The sequence below is a fragment of the Drosophila simulans genome, chromosome 2L (assembly GCF_016746395.2).
Source record: "Drosophila simulans strain w501 chromosome 2L, Prin_Dsim_3.1, whole genome shotgun sequence".
NCBI lineage: Eukaryota > Metazoa > Arthropoda > Insecta > Diptera > Drosophilidae > Drosophila > Drosophila simulans.
Window position 1 is genome coordinate 9,169,705 of NC_052520.2, and position 22,448 is coordinate 9,192,152.

Sequence of the window (22,448 nt, forward strand, 5' to 3'; positions counted from 1 at the left end):
ACCTTTTTTAGGAGCAAGTAAGGGGGAGTACAATTAGGATATCAAGATTAAAGTACCTTCAATTGCCTCTTAAAAATCGAGTATGAAGAACAAATGTAGTTGATATATCTCTTGTGATTTAAGCACCCCTTAATCCACATACTAAACATTAAACTACATACTTAGACAGCTTTACACACACTCACACATAACACACACACACACACACACTTGATGACCTGAACTAGTTTTAATCAAAGCCAAACGAAACCAACCAAAACCGCTTAACCAAAACAGGCTCGCCACGCTTTGGCTCCTCACCGGGCAGCAGCAACAACACTGATAGTTCAGCTGCCGCCGGCAACCAGCAGCAGCAGCAGCAGCAGCAACAGCAGCAGCATCAGCAGCAGCAACATCAGCAGCTGATGAACGGGCTGAGCATGTCGCCACATCCGCATACGCACCCGGCGATGATGGGCGTGGGCGGCATGGGCAGTGGCGGTGGCAACGGCATCATTGGCCTTGGCGGCGGGGGCGGCAACTATGGGGCCACCCTTGGCGGCTACGGGCAATCGCAGCAGGCGAATGATTTCTATGGTCGCGCCCAGACCGGTAAGCCTGTGTGCTCTTCTCTCTCAAACTGAAACCATCATTTAAATATCTCACGCGATCGCTGTATAAATCACCCCGCCTTGAAATCTGTGTATATATATGTATATATAATATGGCTGTATAATCCATTGCCACGCATCGTAAAGCAATCAAAATTTTGGGAGCATTCTGTATATATATACATGTCAAAAACCTACATTTGAGCTGGAAAACACACGTATCAACACCCCTAACCCACACATATGCGACTATATCTTTGTATAACTCTGTACGATCATTGTAATTAACCCAATATCTGCCCAATAAGTCAAGTTGGTTGAACTGTACATAATATCTAGCATACATAGTTGCAGGCGCTGCACCCCCACGAAAACATTTGGTGTACCTAAAATCCCCCAACAATGTTTAGCCCTAAGAACACATTTCGAAAACCAAGACCCAAGATTTTTCTTTATCAAAAATTAATTATACATAAACAATAGATTATAAAAAGCAAGACACTTTCGATATGCAAAATTGAAATTGGTCACTGCTGTAGGAGTTTAGTACGTTTATCGGTACCCACCTAGCAAAATTAATTCCCAAATCCCAATTTTCAGTGTGCCTCAACCTTTGTGTTCTATGTTGTATTTCGTTGTGTATGTTTTGTATTTATTTTATGTTTTATGTTTAGTATTGAGCCAAACCAATGTGACTAAACCCTATATTATATTGTGGCTTGGAGCCCAGTGTACTGGGTCATAGACCTATAAGCACTTAACTGATTCCCTTTCAATCTTTCAGCTGGCGGTGGTGGCAGCGTAGCCGGTGGTAATGCCAACTCCGAATTCGTGAAGCAGGAGCTGCGCGCGGTGGTCAGTGTGCGGGCCCAGCAGGCGGCTGCGGCAGCCACCGGAGGAGCTGGAGTCGGAGGAGGCGTAGCTCAACGAGGACAGACGCCGCAGAGTCCGTTGCAGCAGGGCTCAGTGATCGGGGGTGGCGGTGGCATTGTGGGCGGAGTCAACAGTACAAACACCATGGGCAACGTCACGCCCACGGGCAGCGGCAATGTCAGCAACACCATGCTCAACACGCCGCCGGACCCAACGCTGAGCTTCAGCTTCGAGACGCGTAAGTACTGGCACACATATTTATTTTGGATATAACTTCAAAATTCCTTTTTATTACCATAGCGGACTTCTTCACCAGCAGCGCTACGAGGTGACCCTAAGGTGCCTAGTTCAGAACCAAGGATCACGTACAACCAAAACTTCTCTTGCGCACGCATTTATGGCTCTAGATACGAAAAACAATAGGAAATCAACGGATGAAAGGCGAAGCATGTACATCTAATTAAGAATATTAGCAGCACTATTTAAAAAATATATACCTAAATATATTTATTTTATAATACTAGCAAATATTAATTTTAAAGCAAAATGGGAACCTCGTCTAAAAGAAATCGCGAAAACATAAATACCAGACACAAGCTCTAGTTAAATATTTTGAAAACAGCATAATAACTTCAAGAGAAGATGCAAACATGATATAAGTAATGCATATTTATTACGTTTAAAGATAAAGCCTAGTACTAAGAGCTATATATACAAAAGAATGAAAGCAGAAACAAAGCAAAAACATAAATAATTATGCATTAAGTGCTGGCCGTTTCGAGGTGTTGTTAAATTGATATATGTATATTTAAAGAGAATTAACATTAATATTGCATAACATTTGGAGAGGCGTTGGCAACGGCAGCAGTTGGCTAAGCTCTAGATATAACGACAAGCGATTATATAATGTATACAATTGGAAGGGAAAGCATGTAACATGTAACACACAAAAACACAAACTTGCTGTACATTTAAAAAAGTAGTGTTGAATTTTTTCAGTGTGATAATTTGTTGAATTTTATGTACTAAATGTTGCTAATTTGTTGCTGCAAAAGCACGAGGACCACGACCTCCAAAGGCTTTGCTTTATGTATACCTTCTAAACCTTTTCAATCATCTTCAAAAATTTCTTTTCAATTCACCAATTGACCAATCAGACCCAAATATATCACTTTGACTATGGTTAGAAAAACTATCCCTTTGCTGTAAATATTTTCCCTGAGTATCTTTTCTAAGTTGAGCCGCCTTAAATTTTAAATTGTAATTTAGTTAATGCACGTTTAAATTTATTGTAATTACTTTTAAATACTTTTATATCAAAGCGAGAAAGCAAAGCGCGCAAAGCAAAGTTGGCGTTGCAATTTCATGTGAAGGCTATTTTACAGGTTTTGTTTAAACTAATATGTAATTTTAACCATTTTTATATTAACTATTACACATTAAATATACAAAATTGGCATGTATGATTCAAAACACTTTCAAATAACATTTTGCAAGCTAGAGCTAGGCAAAAACGTTTCACGTTTTCTATTATGTAATTTTTTATTGATTTTTGATTTTGTTTAAATCTTTAAGTCTATTAAGTTGGGTTCAATCGTTATAAATATTATTTTAAAGAAGAAACGATACAAATGCTATACAAATATTATTGATATAAATTTAGTTTATAATTTTATTAAAATACTGTTTAAACTGCAAAGCCCTAAATAAAAATTTATATACAATATTTTAAAAATTTCATGTTTTCTTTATTTTAAATCGTCTTTCTTTATCAAATTTTTACACTGAAACCGGACGCGAAAACAACGACAAACAACACGAATAAATGAAATAAATAATAAATGGAAACGGCGATATTAAAACTTGGGAAAATAGAAATACCTCTCGTTAAGTTCAAAAACGTATGAAAAAAATACAAATTTATTAAAAAAATATTAAACGTAACCGAAAATTCATTATTAGATATTAAGACGACTATGGTAAATTGTAAATAGATTGCAAATGGTTCAGATAAAATTACTTCAATATCTATTAACGAACAAATTTCTAGACGCTGCTAGCTAAATTATAATTGTCACACTTAAAACTAGCTTAGGACGAGATTTTCTTTAAGAGGCTACATTTAATGCAATTAAATTAAAATTATAAAACAAAAAATTCAAAGATGGTGGCCAATTTTCGGCCCCCGGCTCTCCACATAGTTTTTATACTGACAAAACCTCAAACCAGGAAAGTATAAGTATGACAAATGAATATACACAAGTATACTGCATTTAGCATTATATATACACTATATTAATAGTTTTAATGCCAGTTATTCATATATACCAATTCATAAATATATATATATATTTATACTGGGTAAGGATATAGCAAATTTCACACACAGCAACACAAAAAGTACATATAAAGTGCATTAATGAATTTAAGCATTTAATGAAATTAATTAATTTATAAGCATGAACAAATATTGGGTTTATTTCGAATATATTTAAAATAAACAGATATTTACAAATGGTATAAACTTCATGGAGTATACTAGGAATTAACTAAGTACTACACATAAAGCTAACTAACCTAATGCAAATAATATTTACGTGAGTGCAAAGCGGAGTTAGTTTTGATAAGATTACCTACTAATGTGCATATATGATTTGGTAAGTTGTTCTGTTATCACGCACGTTCAATTGATCAAGTTGCGCATACATTTTTGTAAATACAAGCATCTTAGAATTTTATAAGCAAAATTAATCTAGTTTTATACCAGCTCTCGATCTAAGCTTTTTTGTCGAATTGTAGATACAAATTGGTTTCGCTGGACACTTCTGATGAGAAAGTTAATTTTTTATTCCGAATCTGACTAGCGGACGTCCCTAACTAAACCGTACTTATTTGTTCATACTGTACAGTCATAATTAAACTTAATTTCTATGCAACCTAGTACCATAAAATTTGTACCAAATCACACACTGGCGATTTAAGATATTAGCCGAGAATGGAGATGGAATGAGAATTACAAAACAAATAATGCAACGCCCTGTACCCGTGCATAATGCCTACAAAGATTTGTTAAACTTGATATTACAAATAAAATACTATTTACTAAATACAAAAGATGCCCTGAACCGCAATGAGTAGTGCCCAAACATAAGAATAACGAAATACAAACCTAATATATAAACTAGCATTTAAAGGTTATAACGAATTCTAAAACAACAGCCTCAAAAAAAATAGTTTTTAAACAAAATAGCGAAAATAGCACAATTTTGTAAAAAAAGCGAGTAGAAATTTGTACGAACTCAAAATAGAACAGAACCGCGAGCAATATAACAACAAATTTCACCCAGCACAACTACTCAATATTTAAATTAACTTCTTTTCAGTCAATGCAAAAATGCAAAAATAGAGGAACGAAAATATCGGTTTGATGGAAGAAGGCATCGTTGATTGGCTGTGTTACCAAATGGAAAAGAGTTGAAAGACCGAAAAACGTACGACGAAATAGGCCTAAAATTTGAAATTGAAAAACATTTTCAAAAGTAGCGGATGGGTTTAAAATAGTTGGTCGAGGTTAGCGTAGTTAGAGGCGTAGGAACCGAAACCGATATTTATAAAGGTTGGTTTTGCCACGTATATAGGAGGTTGGATTAATGCTGAATTTATGGAAGGGGATCAGATCTTTAAGAGCAGGCAACTTCAGTTCAAATTGTCACATATGTATGCATCTAATTTTGATCACTCATCAACGATTATTTAGCGCTTAGATAAACACATAATCGGTAATTTGGGTATGCTAGAATACGTGATTTGGAGGGAAGACTGTACTGAAGAAAACGGCAAGTTGTTTTAAGATTATCATGAGCATTTTGATTAGATTATATTCGTTTATTGCTGGTTTTGAGTCAGGGCGACTGTTCATCGCACTACCCGTATGTTTAATTCTTTGAAATCGTTTTACGAAAACTCTCAAACCCTATCCACACAAACATAATGAATGTTAAAAATCTCAGTGTTATGTTGTTGTCATCTGTCACTGTTTACACGTATCGATTGATTGTCCACATATATGTTGTCTTTGTCTCTAAAAATCGTATTGAATAATTCAGTGAAAAGAAGCGTATTATAAGTCTCTATATATGTACCTTTTGCTATGTATTGTATTTTTATGTATCTGTAACTATATAAACGCGTACGACACGCCCCACTCCCACTCACATTTCACACTCTAATGGGAAGCCCAAAAAACAAATGCTAAATTTAACACAATACACACTAAAAATTAATGATAATTTTTAATAACTAAATCTGTATATGTGTAAATGTAACGTTTGTCTAAGGATTCACACAACTGAAAGTGAAGATGAAAAGTTAGGAAACCAAGTAAAGTTTCACTTGAATTTTCATTTGAATGAAAACACAATACACTTTAATTTAACTAAGTACTATACTTACAAGCATAATTGAGAATGTTCACCCACAGACACACAAAACACACACATGCAACACAATAGAAAAATGTTTAAACAATTAAATTTAATGTTAGTGGAGACGGAATTCTGTACGCTATGTTTGTACTTACAAATCGATATATATATACATACAATTAATTAAATTTATTAATTAATTATACAACAAGAAGCAAGCAAAAAGCAGCAAACAGCAACAAGAACAACAGACACGTTCACTTAATGTTTAACAACTGAACAAAAACATTGAAAATGAGAAAATGAAAAAGACTAAATAAAATATTAACGAAATAAGCGTAATAGATGAGTTCTTGAAGTTTCCTCTGATAGCTTTTACGGTTTTAATTTCCCCAGTTTGTTGGCCATGTCCACGATCAATCCGAGATTGGCATTCAGTGTCTTCACCTGGTTGAGTGTGTTCTCATCCAGCTGCATCAGTACTTCCCGCTTCACGGTGTTGATCTTGTGCGGCTTCACGGTGATCACGCCGCCCTTGGTGGGAATGTGAACGTCCGCATAGCGATCCGGACGCGACTGGACGGCCAGCGGGCTTCCCGCCTTCGAGAGCACCATCTCTCCGGCGCGGGGCCATCGCACAAAGCTCATGGTGTCGCCAACCAGAGCCCTGTCCACCGAATGCGCCTGATGCCTCGGTAGCTGGGCATTCTGCGGAGTCCGGGTTCGACCACGACTGATGGACAAACTGCGAGTTGTGGGCGGCTTAATAGCTGGGAAGAAAGCATTACAAAAGGAACATTTACTCTTGGATTGCCGACTGTTAAATTGAATCTTACCTGCCCTCTGATGTTCGGCGAAAGTTTTAAACCCGAGAGCCAAGAATTCTGGCATCTTCATTTGCAGCAGCTGCTTATCGGTCCTTCCACGGATCAACTTAATTTGGTTGTCTACCTCTTGCTTGTAGCGCTTGCTTATCTCGTCGATCTTCTCCAGAGCCGCATCCATCTTGATTTGGGACAGGCGCACTTTCTCCTCGCGATCAGCTTTCTGGCGCTGGGCCTGACGACGAGCTGAAATCTTGGTGCGAGGCATATTTCTAACGATTTTTGTATTCCAGTTGACTGGACCTAATTCTAACAAAGTCAAAGGGCGCTTTGGTGAACAAACGATTCAAAACTATATTCATATGAACGTGCGAAAATACATTTTAAATATTTTTAACATAACAGAATTTTATTGGCTACGTTCGGGAATCTGGGAACATAAAAGCGGTTGTCTCTTATGCAATTTGCAGGGTTCTAAGAAATTTACCTAATAACTAAACATATTAATGAAATATCCAAAAATGCAGAGCATAAGACATTATACATTATAACAAAGATGTTATTTGGAATAAGTTGTTTTTGCTAGAGCCATAAAATCCGACCACTTCATCTGCAGCAAGCGAGCATCAGTCCTGGCTTGAAGCAAACCCAATTGATTGTCCACATCCTGCTTGAACAACTTGGCCATCTCATCGACTTTATCCATTGCAGAATTAAATTGGATTCTCACTTTTTCATCTCTTTCGATTTTCTGTCGTTTTGCTTGAAGGCGAGTGACCATCATTGAACGCTTCATTTTTTTTGGTTAAGCATGTATTTAAAACATTACATTTAAGTCGCCGTACACTTGGATATGAACATGTATTGAAATTTATGTAAATACGATAGATTTTTATGAATGAAGACAAAATACTTGAACTAAATGAGTAAAATAAAAAATGAACTTAAACGAAACGTACTAAAATATATGATATAACATTATATCTAGAAAAGCGTTTAAAATGACAGTTACTTGAACACCGCCTGGCTGGCCTTATTAACAATCATCTGCAAGTTCTCGTGCAGCGTTTTGATCTGGTTAAGGGTGTCCTCGTCCAGGTTGTCCAACAGATTTGACTCCACCTCGTCGGCATCCAGTTTTTTGGGCCGCAAGCTAAGAACTCCGTTCCGAATGGGTATGTTCACGTTGGCAAACTTGTCTGGCATTCTATCGGGTGGGAAAAAGGTTTTAACAAGTTGGTATCGACATGTATGCGATGAAAACTTACACTTGAGCCACCATGGGGCTGCCGTACTTGGATAGGGCCACCTCGCCGGGCTTGGGATAGCGCAGGAATGCCATCGGCGGTGTGGTTGGCGATCCTGGGCGCATTTGCTTCTGTTTCAAAGGAGTGCGGTCGGCACTGAAGGCCTTCGCACGCGAGGCCATTGGTGTGCGCAGCTTGCTGCGCGAATTGCGGCTGCTGCTGCTGCTGCTCGATATGGACGGCGGTTTGGCCGAGTGCAATATGTTGAGATCCCCGCAGGCGGAACGACTACGCCGGGCTCGACGGGCCCTCGCCGAGTGCAGTGGTCCGGGAGTTCGCATGGCCTTCGTGGACCGCAGCAGGGAGCCTGTGTGGGCGGCCAGGATGCTCCCACCGCTGGCACCGATGCTGCTGTCCTCTGTAAGGTAGCCTAGATACAGTGACCGGCACAGGGTGTGGATGTGGGGATATGCATTTTGCGTGCATTGAAATGTGCGGTGCGGAGTTAGAAAGCAAAGTTGAGTTAGTGACAAAGCCGGACACCAGTTAGATTAAAATTAAAAGTGAAAATGGCAACAAGAGCGTATGATGAATACCAAATATAATATGGATTTCACAATTTTGCGTGTAAAACCGGAATTCCTCTGTAATTCGGGTGATCTGCTTGCCAGCAGATTGGTATAACAACATACATATGTATATAGGCCCCGTGGGGCGGACAAACCTTCGTCATTGCGACTCCCAGTGGTGGAGGGGGCGTGCCCCTCGGTGGCGCTGCCACTCATGGACATCGAGGCGAGCAGCTGCGTCTGATCGCTGGCCTTGAAGTCGCTGAAGCGGTCCAGTTCCTCGAAGAGGCGCAGCACCTCGGGCATCTTGAGGTTGGCCAGCTCCTTCTGCACCTGGCCCAGCAGTGTCTTCACCTGGTGGTCCACGGCGGAGAGGAACTTGGTCTCCAGCGAATCGATGCTGATCAGGCGGGAATCCATTTTCAGCTCGTACAGGCGCACCTTCTCCTCGCGATTGGCCACCTCGCGGTTGCGTTTGGAGTTCTTTGGTATCTTGGTGCGCGGCATCGTGGCAGCGGCCTTTGATTACACGTCGTTTATTGTTAAAACTGCTGGGTTTTTGCGAGGAGTAACTATTTTCGTAGCAAGCGTCGGCTTTTTGTAATTTCTTTTCTAGTTTGTCCGCTAAAATTCAAGCGTCATGGAACAGTGTTGCCAGACGGCTTTGCACTGCCCAGTTCTCGACCGATTAAAAATACTAGAAACATTTTGAAGGTTAAGTGTCAAATGGTAACACTAATGCGCGGTAAATTCAATTAAATAATTCGAACCTAACTTAAGTCACTCCAAAACATCAAATTGAAGTATCTATTGTCTATAATTATTTATTTATATTTTGATTAATTTACTCTCCGACTACACTTCATTCCAATGAGCTCTGCAACTAATTTCGCTCCATGAACTAGTTCCCATCATAGAGATCGATTTTTTTTATGTCTTTATTTTCGTAAGGCATACGGGAATTCCAACTAAAGTATAGTCTAAAGAAATTTCACGACTTTAAATCCAAATTAACAAACGTAATGTAAATATCTTATCGTATTATCTTATTATAGTAACAAAATACAATGTTGGTATGTATATTAGTATTGTTGAATACTTGGAACAACTGAGTGTATAATAACGTAAGTGAAAACTGGAGATATAATTTTGCATCGTACGTGCGGAGGTATCTGAAATGAAAAGCCCCAAAAATTGGAGCCGCAATCCTATTAGTCCGTTTTCAAATCTCGCCCCTGGTCATAAATTGCGCTCTGCTCCACATTGTTGGATGTTTGCTATCTGTCTCTGCTAGTTGCACTTTGGCTGCCACAATGGCAGGATTCTAATAAGCGTGGGTGGGTATGGGTGTGCGAATGGCCCACAAATCAAAAGCATTTTTGTCACCATTTGGGTGGCTTCCTTGGGGAGGGGCGCACTGGCCGCCCTTATTTCTGCACAGAACGTGGACACGTCATGTGTGTAAGGCATTTTGAAATACTAAGCACCGCTTTCTGTGCACTTGATGGTTTGCTACAAAAGAAATCCTATATGAATATCTGTATTGGCCTGGTTTTGTACTCAAGGCGAAATATTTCAATTTCCATTACCCAATAATCTTAATGATCCTCTAAGAAAACAGTTATGTACTTCATATTTGAGTTTTCAATATCGATATCAATCATGTCCCATCATAGTAAAATAAATATGACAATAGGCTCATAACTTTATTAAAAGCTGACGGTTAATTGCTGAGATGCAAAATGAAAATAACTTAATTAATTTTTTTTCGCATTCGCATTAATCCCACTGCTCGGCTTGACATATGAACAAATGCGTGTTGAAACATTGTTCATTGTACATTTCCTTGTTGTATACATTAACGCAATCGTACTTATTGGCCTTTTCTTCTTTCTTCCATTTAAAGAACGGCGGCGATCTGCCGGTTAGTGATGATGCGAAATGGCCGTTCTTGAACATAGCACTGATATCTATCCAAAAGACACCGGCCGGCGTTCTTGAGAAGATCTCATTAAACTCCTGCTCATCCTGGATGGTGGCTATGTGACCGCCCAATTGACGGCAGACGTTTGAGGCGCCAAACCAATTTTGCTTGTTTTCCTTCTCAATGTAGAAGCGTCTTGTGCCTATTTTCTGGAAAAGCGCCGGATTGATCCTGTGCGAGATTCGTAGTTTCTCGAGAGTCTCCACGCTCTGGTTGCCCATTATGGTCTGCAGCTCATGCAGTGCGTATGCCAACTTGCTTTGCATGGCCGTCAATCGTTCTTCAATCGATCTTTCGATCCTCACAATTTTCTGTTGTATTTCACTTTCCTTCACCGCATTGTATGTGAACCATTGTTGCTGATTTATAGCCAATTGATCAATTAGCAGCGGATTGTCCGTTTTGTTAGCAAGAACTTCACGAGAAGCCCAGGCTAGAACGACGACAACAAAATAATACTTGCACATATTACTATTTATGACCTGCTAGTCCAAATCTTTAAAACGGACTGTTTCTGGATGTTAACATCTGTATCACACGGCTTAATGAAATAATAATGCGCATCTAAAGGTATTTTAAAGCGTTAAAAACTGTTTACAACTTCTGGCAAATAAGCAGGTGTATAATTAATAAAATTTATTAATATAATTTATGGCTTGCCAATTAGGAAAATCTTTCTTGATACCGTACCTATCGCTCGCCGCATTTTTATGATAGTCGCATAATTTCGGCCTTTTGTTAATTAAGTTGATGGGGTAAAAGTTTTAATTGGCTTGATGCTCGTGCTCGCCCAAAGCCGCAAAGTGGATGAACCTAAAGGTTGGTGGGTTCTGCCAAACGTCATTACCAATCGATGGCTGTGTTAATATCACGCGGAAAAGGAATATATCCGAGGCATTCATCCGGACATCTATCTACCCATCCGTTTATCTATCCATCCATCCATCCATCTATCCATCCGAGAGCAGATATTTCAGCAGCAGCAACGACAACGAAACTCAATTTGCGCCGGCCAAACGATGCGTTGAGCATATAAAATGCAAAGCGGAAGCGACGTTCATGGATAGATTACACAACTACTTACAAATGTGCGTTTAAGCACCCAACACACGCCACCTACAACCCACAGCCAGCCGTATTTCCCATTTCCATCGCTTTTCCTGCGTGTCTGCAACTGTTGCATATTGCAGTGCGTGCGCTGCCTTTATTGTCCCGATGTTAATGGAAACACCTGCTGGCGGCGGAGAAGTCAGCCCCGGAGTCCGTGAACGAGTGCCAGTCATTGTCAGGGGAATCTGGCCGGGATTGCGGGGTGGGGCTGGCTGTGGAGCTGGTTGCGGACCTGGTGGTGTACAGCCGCCCTTAAGCTGCGTCATCATCTCCACGCCGGATGACAGCAGACGGACCGAGAATGGCATCTTTTGGGAGCGCTTTCAGGTAATGCCGGCGAGAGATCCATTTCACAAAGTGCAGCCAGTAAAAGTGTTTCTATGTCAGCTGTTGATGGTGCCCAGATGCCCTGCTAATGTAAACGTGCCACGAGGGACACAAATTATAATTATGTTGAACTCTGATACATATATGGCATATATGGGAAGTCAAATCCAATTCAGTATAATGACATAGCTCATAAGCTCCATTGGTGTACTATTTCCATAATATATATTACAATTTTACATTCATGCTTTATAATATCAAAGTTGCCTTAACTTTTCTGCATTTTTACGTTTTCAATTAGAACAGCTAGCACGTATTAAATGTGTTATCTGTAGTAAAGATTCTGTACTACTATTGAGTTTATCGATGTTAGCTTAGAAACTCATAAAAACCGGAGAAAATGAAACAACATGTGCGTGGGATAACATTTAAAAAAAAGGAAGTTCTAGAACTGCAACTACCCTACGAAAAAACCAAGGCAATCGTAACGAGTTTATGTCCCACCGAAATAGTTCCAACCCTCCAGGTTAATAAGCTCCAGGTGGGGGAGCGGTTCAATTGAATTGTGTGCCGTAAGTTGGACAAACCCAATTAAAATTTCGACTGCCCGTTTTTCCGGCGATAAAGAAAGAATAGGGCTACCCAACCCCATTTACACCCCCCCATTGCACAGGTGTTGCACAATTCCACTCGTTCCCGGGCACTCGACAGTGCACTTTGCACTCACTCAAAATTTACTCCAGTCTGGCGTGTTCCACATTCACTCGTTCCTCGTGGACTCAACGTGCGCCTTGGCATATGCAACGCATTCAGTCGCTTGTGGGAGGCAGTTGCATTCGATTGCCAGCATTTTCATCAGCGGAAAAGCCAGAGAGCAGCGAAAAGCCGGACAAGGAGTGAGAAAGCGAGAGCGGAGAGGGAGAGGCAGAACACATTCGCTGGTTGGTCTTGGTCTTGGTAGCACTCATTCGACACATTTTCCTTCAGTTTTCCCTCGGCAGCGATACCAGCCGTCGCTTACTTTTTCGTTATTCTGTTATTGCTGGCCTTTGTTTATTAGTGCGTGTCTTCGCTGCGAGCGGTTTTCGTAATTGAAACGAGAGCGACATAATTAAATTAAAATATACTCGCACACAGTAGCGCACTAGCATCGATAGACGGGCCAACTAATCACATTACCAGCCATCAGCCATCAAGCCACCAGCCATCAGGCCATCGTCAGTCGGAAACCGAATCGCAGACCCGCAACACAAGACTCACAGTTCGCATTGCATACTTTTTGGCGCGCATCGAAATAAACACACCAATACGTACACCAATACAACACACCAACAAACACCATCAGGCTCGATTGCTGCGAGTGTGTGTGAGTGTGCCTGTGTCTGTGCGAGAGTGCCTTCTAAAGTCGCCCATCCTGCGAAGCGACAAAATTCATCAACTCTTGTGTCTGGTGAGTTGACATAAAAGACAATAGAATTGCTGGCAATAAAAGGCAAAGCTTGAAGCTAACAAGAAAATTCCGGGAAAAGTGCCTCGGGCTGGTTAATGTTTTGGCAATGTTGGTGTGAAAATGTCAGACTAGATCGTGACCTTTAAGCTACTGATCATTAAAGGTCTTACGTGTGAATACATTTTTAAAAGAGATATTAAGTGCGAATAAACAAAGATTTCGGGACAAATGCCTCGGTGTTTAAAAATATGATGAAATCATGAATATTTAATAATCATCCAATATTCTGTAGAATACTTTAAAATAAAGTAGAAACGTAAAATGTGATTACACACAAATAATACCATTATTCTCATTTTATATTAAGAATTTCCTCTCATCATTGACCTGCGCCATAAACACTTTTATATCAACTTTTACAAGATATTTTTTTGTGGCTGTTTTCCACTTGAGTGGTTTAAAGTATCTGGAATGAATGTCCCTTTCATCGTATTTATTAATGCGATAAATTTCGCAGAAACGCGATGGTCATCGAAGGTCCATGTCGTTAGAAATTTTGTAATTTGGTAAAGTAATGGGATTTTTCGAAATTATTTCATGCTAGTAATGATAGTTATGCTACTCGTATAGTTGAGAAAAGGAGCTTCACAGGAAAGTGCAGATAGCTACTACTTTTTTATATCCTGTATAAAATCCTGTTATACTCTATTCAGCTGGACGTAATGCCTCCATTAAAAAAAGTTCTCTATTAAGAGAATGGAGTATTCAAACTTTGTGATGGGGCAGTTAACCACACTTCCGGAATGTTTGTGTTAACACACACCAGTCGCTCATATTATGTACGAGGAAAATAAATATCGTATAATGGTCAACGTTTATTGTTTTTCTTTCGCACACATTAATTGCACGATCTTACTTAACGATTAATAGGATTATGATACAGAAGACGGAGGATAATATTAACCAGAAAATTTCCTTATCGATGTGAAACAAGTGAACCGAAATTGGCATTCATCCGTGGCCCACTGAATGCAATCACTTAACCGACACCACCCATCCCACCCACTTATAATTCCCGCCCATCCCTGACGATCCAAACGCATCTGTGGTTAATGTGCGACAATTGTTCGATTTCGCTGCTGCTGTCTGCAGTTGCAATTTACTGCGCTGTAATTGTTTTACGTGCATGCATTAATTTTTTGAAGCACCACTGCAATTATGGGTCGTTTTTTTTTTTTACTTTTATCAATTTAAAAATCATTTTGATTAAACTCCATGTCCTCGTTGGTGTTTGGTTCAATTGAACACATCATTCGTGTTTGCATGCTAAATTGAATGATTGAATTGCATGTGCATTAAATACGTGTTGTTTTACCTCTTTTGAGGGAACTCCTCCAACAACCCATCGAAAATCGACTAAGGCAACGCAATCACATTCGCTGACAATTCGCATTTGTCGCGCCTCAATTATAGTGGAAAATATTTGCATTCCAATGCATGGGACGCGTGTGGGGATAGGGATATTTGCCTACGTGCCATTCGAAGGATATCCCAACGAGGTCCTTTAGGTAGGGGCTTGACGTGGGCTTTTCCATTTCGCATTGTCCACGTTTAAGCGCGGAAACGGGAATTATGCATGTTGCATTTAATAATTCATTAAATGAGTGAAAAAATTAAACACGATTGCGACGTATTCATTTTGGTTGGTTTGGTGTAATGAATGAATAATATTTAATAGCATTTTTTATGCAGCTCGTCCTGCTTGGGGAAATTCATTGAAATGGAATTTGCAAATAGTCAAGCATTAAATAAAAACAATACATTTTTTCTATTTCTATTCAATTTTAAATGGGTTTTTGATCTGATAGAACTTGATGCTTCAAAATTTATTGTTTAAACGGCAGTTTCTTCTGTGACGTTCGTACACACGATAAGAGGAATGTTCACTCTACGAAATTGCCAAGAAAAACGTATACATAATTTAATATAATATTATTTTCTGCTGAGACGGCAGATGGCCACTGGTCGAGCCACAATAATGCATAGATAATGCGCCAGCCGGCAGACTGCGTCTCCAACTAACCTTCCCGATTTTCCACCGCCCCGCTGTCGTTGCCCCGAGTGAGCCAGATGAAAAACTGCATTTTCCCGGGTTCCGGCTGCTCCTGCATCAACGAATTATAATTGCAAGGGCTCCACATTCAGCTCCAGCTTGGCCGGCAGTTTGCATAGGAACAGGAATGGAGGCGGGGCTGGTCAGTTTCAGCGTGCGTTTGCAAAAGTCATAAAGAATGCTCCATCCTCTCACCCGATGTCCTTCTTGCAGGGAATCGCCGACAAGTGCCGGACAAGTTGACGTTTTTGGTCCGCGAGTCCTGCTCCTCAGCCTGTTTTTCAGCCACTATTTTCTCGCCGTAGAAAGTATGTTAATAAAAATTTTAATTTATCGCCAGGCATAAAAAGTGGCAAAGTGCTGGGTGGGCAGGCCCTTCGCTTTCCCTGCCGTTTTCCTTGCTGGGATATTTTCATATTTTCCATTTTTATATTCCCTCTGTGCTTTAACACGCACAAAACGCGTTCGTTGGCTTCGCCATCGTTTGAGCGCTCAATGGCCTCTGCACTCAGAAAAAAATGTAGTAATCTACAAAATTGCCAAGAAAAACATATACTTAATTTAAAATAATATTATTAATATTATTACATAAATATTTAATGAATTCATAAGCACTCTCCATTAAAACTATACACTAATTGAGTGTTTTTTTTTTGGCTTTTGAAATATGTTCGTTTATTCCACTAAAAACGTGATTAATTACAAATATTTTAGAGTGCACTTCCCTTTGTCGATCGTATTGACGGTGTCAGTGACGCCCTCGTCCACTTAGAAATAGCCGCCCCACTGAACGGGCGCCTCATCGATAATAGTTTCAAGAGTTTTTCGGCCAAGCCAAATAGAAATGCACGCCAAGTTCCGCCCGCAGATCCCTACCCCAATTGCAGCCCCCTTGAAGAACGCCCTCCGGTGAAAGTAAAGCAATGTGGGGCGTGGCGGTGAGGCGTCCACTTCAAAGTTCGATTTTCTGTATTGAAAATTGGCGTGCATTAGTTACAGACCTTCCAAAGAGCTTCTGCGGGGAGATGATGAAGGAGTGCTTTCCAGAGGGCGATGGGTGATTCGGGTTAAAAAAAAGTATATGTATACATATTTCGATTTTCATTGCTAATCCTTGTGACTGGGCTTCAATTGGTGGTGTATCTTAAAGCTAAACAAATATTTTTGTAGTTGGTTCGGCAGTTGTAAGCTAAGACGAAAAATTAAAGATAAAATAAAAATCTATAGGTCTGCTTTATAATCCGAAGTGATGAATGAGCCTTTGAACTCGTTTGGCTTTTAAGATACAATCAGTTCATGTAATCAATCATAGCTAGCCGCACTTATTTGTACGTTTTCGTATTTCCATTTGCCCAGATTAGCATCACCGCTGTTTTACAAATGAAATCACAAATCAAATCACATAAATATGCCCCTCCATCCGGCTGACTGCACACATTTTTGCTCAGCAGCCCCATCAATGTGCGGTGTACATAAAACCAAACGTAGTAGATAGGTCCTAAAATTGTGTCAGCTCGTAAATCGCACTGGCTAATAAACTCGTGCTGTTCAGATGGCCCTGTCGCATTATAAATAACACACGCGACATGGTGGCTGGATTTCCAGCCACGAACCGCATCATCCACAAATGCAACTATAAGCGGAAGTGCAGGCACAGAATTTGCTCCCTCCATCCGGTTTCCGTGCGGTGTCTCTTTCTTCGCTGCGACTGTCTCGCTCTGGCCCGGGTTCAGCGTAGCAGAAGTTTGATAAATTAAATTTAACAACCCTCGACTCGAATTGCGACATTTCGTGGCGTATTTCCTTTTCTTTCCCAACCAACTATTAGAAAATGTAATAATAAAATATTTAATGACCTTCTCTTTGGGGCAAAGCAAACAATCGTGTGCGGTTCTCGATAAATGTTGAATGACCAAGGAAAGGGTTCTTCTTTTCTCTATTCTTAAGGGGAAACAAACAAAATGCTTCCACTAATGAAAATTTATCAACCTATAGTAAACTGAAATCTTAAAGGTTTTGCTATTGTGAACTTGGTTTAGCTTTCAACTTAAAATACCAAATAAATTTTGTTGATAAGCTAAATTTCCGTTTTTAAAATTCGCTTAGTTGTTTTACAAATGATTTAATTTCAATAAATAATAAGATTTGCTAACAGATTAATTATATTCATTGTCATCCCTTTAAATAAACAATTTAATCCGTCGGAAAAGAAAACAGGGATTATCGCTTCCGTTTTAGTTTTACTCCAATTAAAGCCATTAATTACGCCTGGCTATAATATGTTCAATTTGCCTGTTTTCCGCCTAACTAGATTTTTAATTGCTATTTGTGCAACATATTAAAAGAATCCACCAACACTACCATACAACCAACTCGCACAGCCAAACGCGACTGGAGGTGCAGACTGGCAATAGGGTGAGAAATAGCAGCATAATTTAGCATCAACGCCTTTCAAAGTAGGCCAAAATACATAATCAGGGGGCGTGGCAGAACATGGCAAGCGGAAAAACCCAGAAATTGCACCGAATAAAAATTGCAAAAATAGCGGAGAAGGAATGATTGTAACTGGGAATAGGAAGGAAGTGAAAAAAATCGGCTGCAAAATTATACGAGGCGGTGCTCGCACACAGCTGCAATTTTATTTCTCCTCCATGTGTATGTGTGTGTGCAGGTGGCTCCTTCGTGTGTGCGTGTTTATGTGTGCTTGTGTGTGTGGGAGGCAGGTCCTGGTCTACAGATAATTTCTCTGCCTTCACCAGTGCAGCGCCGAGCATTTTCCCAATGTATTTTTCGCAAAGTTTCCGGTACGCTCGGCAGCAAATTTATTGAACCATGAAATGTTTGTGTACGTGTCCTGGCCGAAGGATAGAAACTGACAAGCGGTGTCCCGGGCACGGGGAGTATTCCGGTCCGGATCGGATTCTGCTATAGAGTCACCTACAGAGGAGGGGGATGCTGAAAGGGCGATTTTGGTGGGTGGAAGGGCCACTGTTACCCTGTAAATGGGTGCCTATGGTAGAACGCTAATCAACATATGGGTTCAGTTACAGAAAATTCACGTTTTTACCACGATCAATATATTTTATAGATTACCTAATGGTAGATTGGTAAATAAGTAAAAATCTTTGCTAAGATAACTAAGATTACAGTGAAAGTTGCATGTGATAAATCCAGGGTATCCCCAAGGCAAATACCCTGACTTTCGCGAGACTTTTCACTTGTTAGTTGTTGTCTTATTGCTTATTTGCTCAAGTTCTTTGGTCTGTCCCAACTTCTGGGGTTTCTCCGTGGCTCGTGTGCAAACTTTGCATTACTTTTAGCGATGCCCCTTGGAAAGTAACGTCCCATATCACCCACCTTTCCCAAATGGAGAATCTCAATCTCCTGCACGTAGCTGCTTTGTTTTTTAGCTTTGAAAAATATTTAGTTGAACTTTTTATTTAACGCATCAATGGCCACTTGGCTTCAGCTGTGGAATCGACGTTAAATGGATTCAGAAGCTTCTTTTGTTGATTTCGAGGGGGGAAACCGAGAAAGGGTCGCAGTTATTTTGTCTTCTTTCCCCCGACTTCCCGACGATCTCCCTTACTTTAAACTGCTTTTGCGGAATTGGTAGTTGTTGTATCTGTTACTGCCGCATGGCTCATAATTTTTCATTGCTGTCGGAGTTTCCCTCCGGCTCCGCTTTTCCATGAAAAATTGATGCCAGTTTCGATTTGATTGGATTTGAAATGCTATCGAAGTATATTGAATTGCTTTTGCCATGGGGTTGGTTGCTGCAATCAGGGGTTAATAGTTGCTGGCTGACATTGAAGTTTCTCCGATTTTCATGGCTTGGCGGTAATTGCTCTATGGATTTATTTAAACACCGCCCAAGGAGATCTGAAGCTCAGATCATTCGCAGGTCATTAACTCACCTGTACCTGGGGTGACCATCATTGTATCTGCATCCTTTGAGTGTCCTCTTGTTATCCAGAATTGCATAATAAATTGCAAGGCAAATGTGCATGCAAATTGTGTGCTTGTTTGTGTGTAAGATATGAATATCTGAAATGAGTGCCAAGGTGTGGGCAGGTGACAGGGTCAAGTGTCTTAAACGACTGTCAATGACACCCTGAGATGAGCTCTGAAACTATTTAAACGAGTGCTCTCAAAGTAATTCAAGCTTCACTAAGTTTTAAGCACTCCGCTTAAGGACCTCAATAAAAAAGCAGAGCAGCGAACTCCATTCATTAGCAAATCTCAGCTGGCCGTCCACTTTGAGCAACTCTATTCAGGCCAGTGCAGCTTGGCTAATTCAATTAACCACCTCTTTTGAGGCGCGTTTTGAACTCAGCTTGGCTTGCCCCGGACTTGTTCACCTATTGATCGCCTATTCAATTATTTGCGTCGTCATTCAGCCGTGGTCTTCCTCGGGGGCGAGGGACGTTGCTGGGCTGTGGGTGGTGGAACGGCCTTCAGCCCGCTGTGCTGTTAACGAAAATGCCAGACAAAGGCGCCAATCCCGACCCCGCCAAACCATCCGGATAATGCAACTTGGCATTTCTATGGATGCCTCGACATCGCTGCCGTGGCATTGCTTGGCACTATATCAAACCCACATCACCCCGCGTTGCCACCCAGCCACCCAAATACCCCACCGCCTACAACCACGCCCCCTGTGCGTTGCGCTTTTCGGTTGTTCCAATTTTCAGCTTTCGGCTTTTGGGGGAGCGGGAAAAGCCGTTTGGGGATTCGTTGGCCAAGGGCCGAAAAACTGCCGTAAACTAAATTCAATTAGATTTTTTTTCGCTATCTTCCTCTCTCGCTTCCACCCCCTATACCTATTTCACTCCCTCTTCGACCTGTCACAATGGATTTGCATAGTCGAAATGGTCGAGAAGGAATTTGGGAGATTGGCTAGCAACATTTGTAGCATGTGTAAAAGAGAAAATTTGATTTGATTAAATGTTGCCCGGCAACAAGTGTGTTCAATTATCCCATCCCCTGTCGTACGTCCCCCGTGGGCGCTAAGTGATTGGGGGCGTGGCACCGTTTTCGTACAATCACTTCAATTGCATTGTGCGTGATTGACTGACTGAATGAAATTGATGGGGAAGGATTTTCACATCTGACATTTGCACATAGAACAGCCAATTTGCGAAATGCTGTATGAGGATGGATGGCCATTAGAGCCAAAACCAAAGTTCGTAATTGTTTAAAATCCAAACTCATGGATTCCTTTTAAACACACTTTTAGCCCAACTATTAGTTATTATTTAATAAATGATAGCATGTTAGTATATTAGGACATTTTGACCGAATTCGCAAACAGCTGTATACTATACTGTTAGTCCAGCAAACATATTTAGTCACTTAATAAATTCTGAGCTTACGAACATATCTAATATTGAAATGTACCTGGGGAAACAAGGCTGCTAGGAATACTATCTTCGTAATTGAAATGGAAATCTCTGCACTAGCTTTTATTATAGTGTTCATAGGTGCATCTTTCTTCATCCTTGGTGTGGCAAAGCTCTATTAATTACATTTGAAAATAAATGGATACACACAAGCAAGACACAAGGATAACACAAAATTTATTTCTTATTTCCTTAAAACTTTGGGGCACTCAATTAAAAATGCACAAAATGCTCTTCCAGGCATCCTTGAGCTCTAAACTAGAATCAAAAGACTGTTCATCTGCAGTCCGTATATTTTTTTTATCTCTTTCCCCCATCCTCTATCTGTTTCTCTCTACGTTTTATATGTGTGTGGGTGATGTACAAAATTTATGGCTCAAGCTTTAAGTAAATTGTATCGGATTTAAAACTAAGCACTCGACAGAAGCCGACGAACCACTAACTAAATGGCTCTGTGCCTGTGCGGATGTTTGTGTGTAGGAATTAGGATACATGTTTCGAAAAAAATTATATTTTTGAACATCACTATTGAATAATAGGATTATTTTGCATGTTCCCTCGAAATATGATTGATATTGCACCCTCTTGTTTTCGGCTTCGGCTTTTCAAAAGGAAATGCTGTAAATCTTGTTACAGTATCATATACAAACTAATTAAATTGGTTGCTCTGTAGGTTCGTGAGCCTGTGTTTTGACGTAGTGTGTGTTGGGTAGGAAAACACATCCAAATCCGAAAAGTAACCAGACCGCGCAGCTGTTTGTTGTACTTTGCTGCATACTTTGTGGCGCACTTAAATATGCAGACACACACACACACAATCACCAGCTCGCACAGTCTGACACGCACACAGATGCAGAAGCCGAGCTGCAGTGTGCAATGTAATTCATTTTTGACATACGTAACGCACAGAACTCAGAGGAAAGGAGAAAGAGAGGGGTGAGGAGTGGAAAATCGTTTTTCTTTTAATATAGGATCTGTGACTGTGGTATTGCGTGTGATAGTCGTTATAGCAATATCCTAGTCTTCAATCATTTAAGATTTCATATGTCAATTCATAAACTCATTTTCGCATTGGATTGCAAGAACTAGGCTAACTAACCATTTCAATCAATTTTTTATTAGAGTTAAAAAAAATGTTTACATATATTCCAAAATTAGTAGCACGCTTCAATTTGTAACTAAAGTAAAGCTGCTAATACAAGTTTCCTTTAATATACTGATGTTAGCGAACGAGTCGTCAATATACCCGACATCTTCTTGAATAATGGGTACGAAAGGGAAGAGAGCAGAATGAATGAGGAACTCTCGGCAGCTGCGAACACTTTTACATATTTACAACTTAATACCTTGCCCAATGTTTGCCAGTGTGTGCGGTGTGTGTGCGAGTGTGTATGTAGGAGAGCTTAACTTTGCATGCTGCAAATAATTAAAGCATAAAAGAAGGCGCTGCAGACAGGAGCCGACTAGGATTGGGGGAAAGGACGATGCGGAAAGCCAGCAGCCAGCAGCCAGCTGAGCAGCATGTGTCATCTTCT

At 40.3% G+C, this 22,448-nt stretch overlaps 5 protein-coding genes across 9 annotated transcripts in view; 2 read left to right on the forward strand and 3 right to left on the reverse strand.

The window, feature by feature from the left end:
• Nucleotides 1-6,229, forward strand: part of LOC6731609 (neurogenic protein mastermind) — a 67,663-nt gene extending 61,434 nt beyond the window's left edge. For 2 of the 3 annotated variants that reach the window (XM_039295195.2, XM_039295196.2), the window contains exons 12-14: nt 277-591; nt 1,375-1,701; nt 1,764-6,229. In XM_039295195.2, coding sequence (XP_039151129.1) covers nt 277-591; nt 1,375-1,701; nt 1,764-1,795 — 674 coding nt within the window. In that variant the 3' untranslated portion in view covers nt 1,796-6,229. The remainder of the gene's footprint in view (nt 1-276; nt 592-1,374; nt 1,702-1,763) is intronic. The other variant, XM_016179838.3, reaches the window with a different exon arrangement.
• LOC6731611 (borealin) lies at nt 5,205-7,035 on the reverse strand. Its single transcript, XM_002078715.4, has 2 exons — nt 6,724-7,035; nt 5,205-6,657 (listed from the first exon to the last, which is right to left on the reverse strand). The coding sequence occupies exons 1-2, from the start codon at nt 6,977-6,979 to the stop codon at nt 6,263-6,265; spliced, it is 651 nt and encodes a 216-aa protein (XP_002078751.1). The 5' UTR covers nt 6,980-7,035; the 3' UTR covers nt 5,205-6,262.
• Nucleotides 7,036-7,099: 64 nt separating this feature from the next.
• LOC6731612 (borealin) lies at nt 7,100-9,208 on the reverse strand. 2 transcript variants are annotated; one of them, XM_016178592.3, is made up of 4 exons: nt 8,683-9,206; nt 7,980-8,388; nt 7,256-7,918; nt 7,100-7,198 (listed from the first exon to the last, which is right to left on the reverse strand). In XM_016178592.3, the coding sequence occupies exons 1-3, from the start codon at nt 9,032-9,034 to the stop codon at nt 7,720-7,722; spliced, it is 960 nt and encodes a 319-aa protein (XP_016024291.1). In that variant the 5' UTR covers nt 9,035-9,206; the 3' UTR covers nt 7,100-7,198; nt 7,256-7,719. The 2 variants fall into 2 exon arrangements, with proteins under 2 accessions (XP_016024291.1, XP_039151171.1); XM_039295237.2 differs by lacking the exon at nt 7,100-7,198 and having other exon boundaries at nt 7,542-7,918; nt 7,980-8,376; nt 8,683-9,208.
• Nucleotides 9,209-10,212: 1,004 nt separating this feature from the next.
• LOC6731613 (accessory gland protein Acp29AB) lies at nt 10,213-11,034 on the reverse strand. Its single transcript, XM_002078717.4, has one exon. It carries the CDS (start codon nt 10,976-10,978, stop codon nt 10,307-10,309), a length of 672 nt encoding a protein of 223 aa, XP_002078753.1. The 5' UTR covers nt 10,979-11,034; the 3' UTR covers nt 10,213-10,306.
• Nucleotides 11,035-12,748: 1,714 nt separating this feature from the next.
• Nucleotides 12,749-22,448, forward strand: part of LOC123327026 (guanine nucleotide-binding protein subunit gamma-e) — a 35,313-nt gene continuing 25,613 nt past the window's right edge. The window contains exon 1 of one of the 2 annotated variants that reach the window (XM_016182999.3): nt 12,749-12,889. The gene's annotated coding sequence lies outside the window, so the exon portion shown is untranslated. Of the gene's footprint in view, nt 12,890-13,149; nt 13,399-22,448 lie in introns of those variants that run through there. The other variant, XM_039295251.2, reaches the window with a different exon arrangement.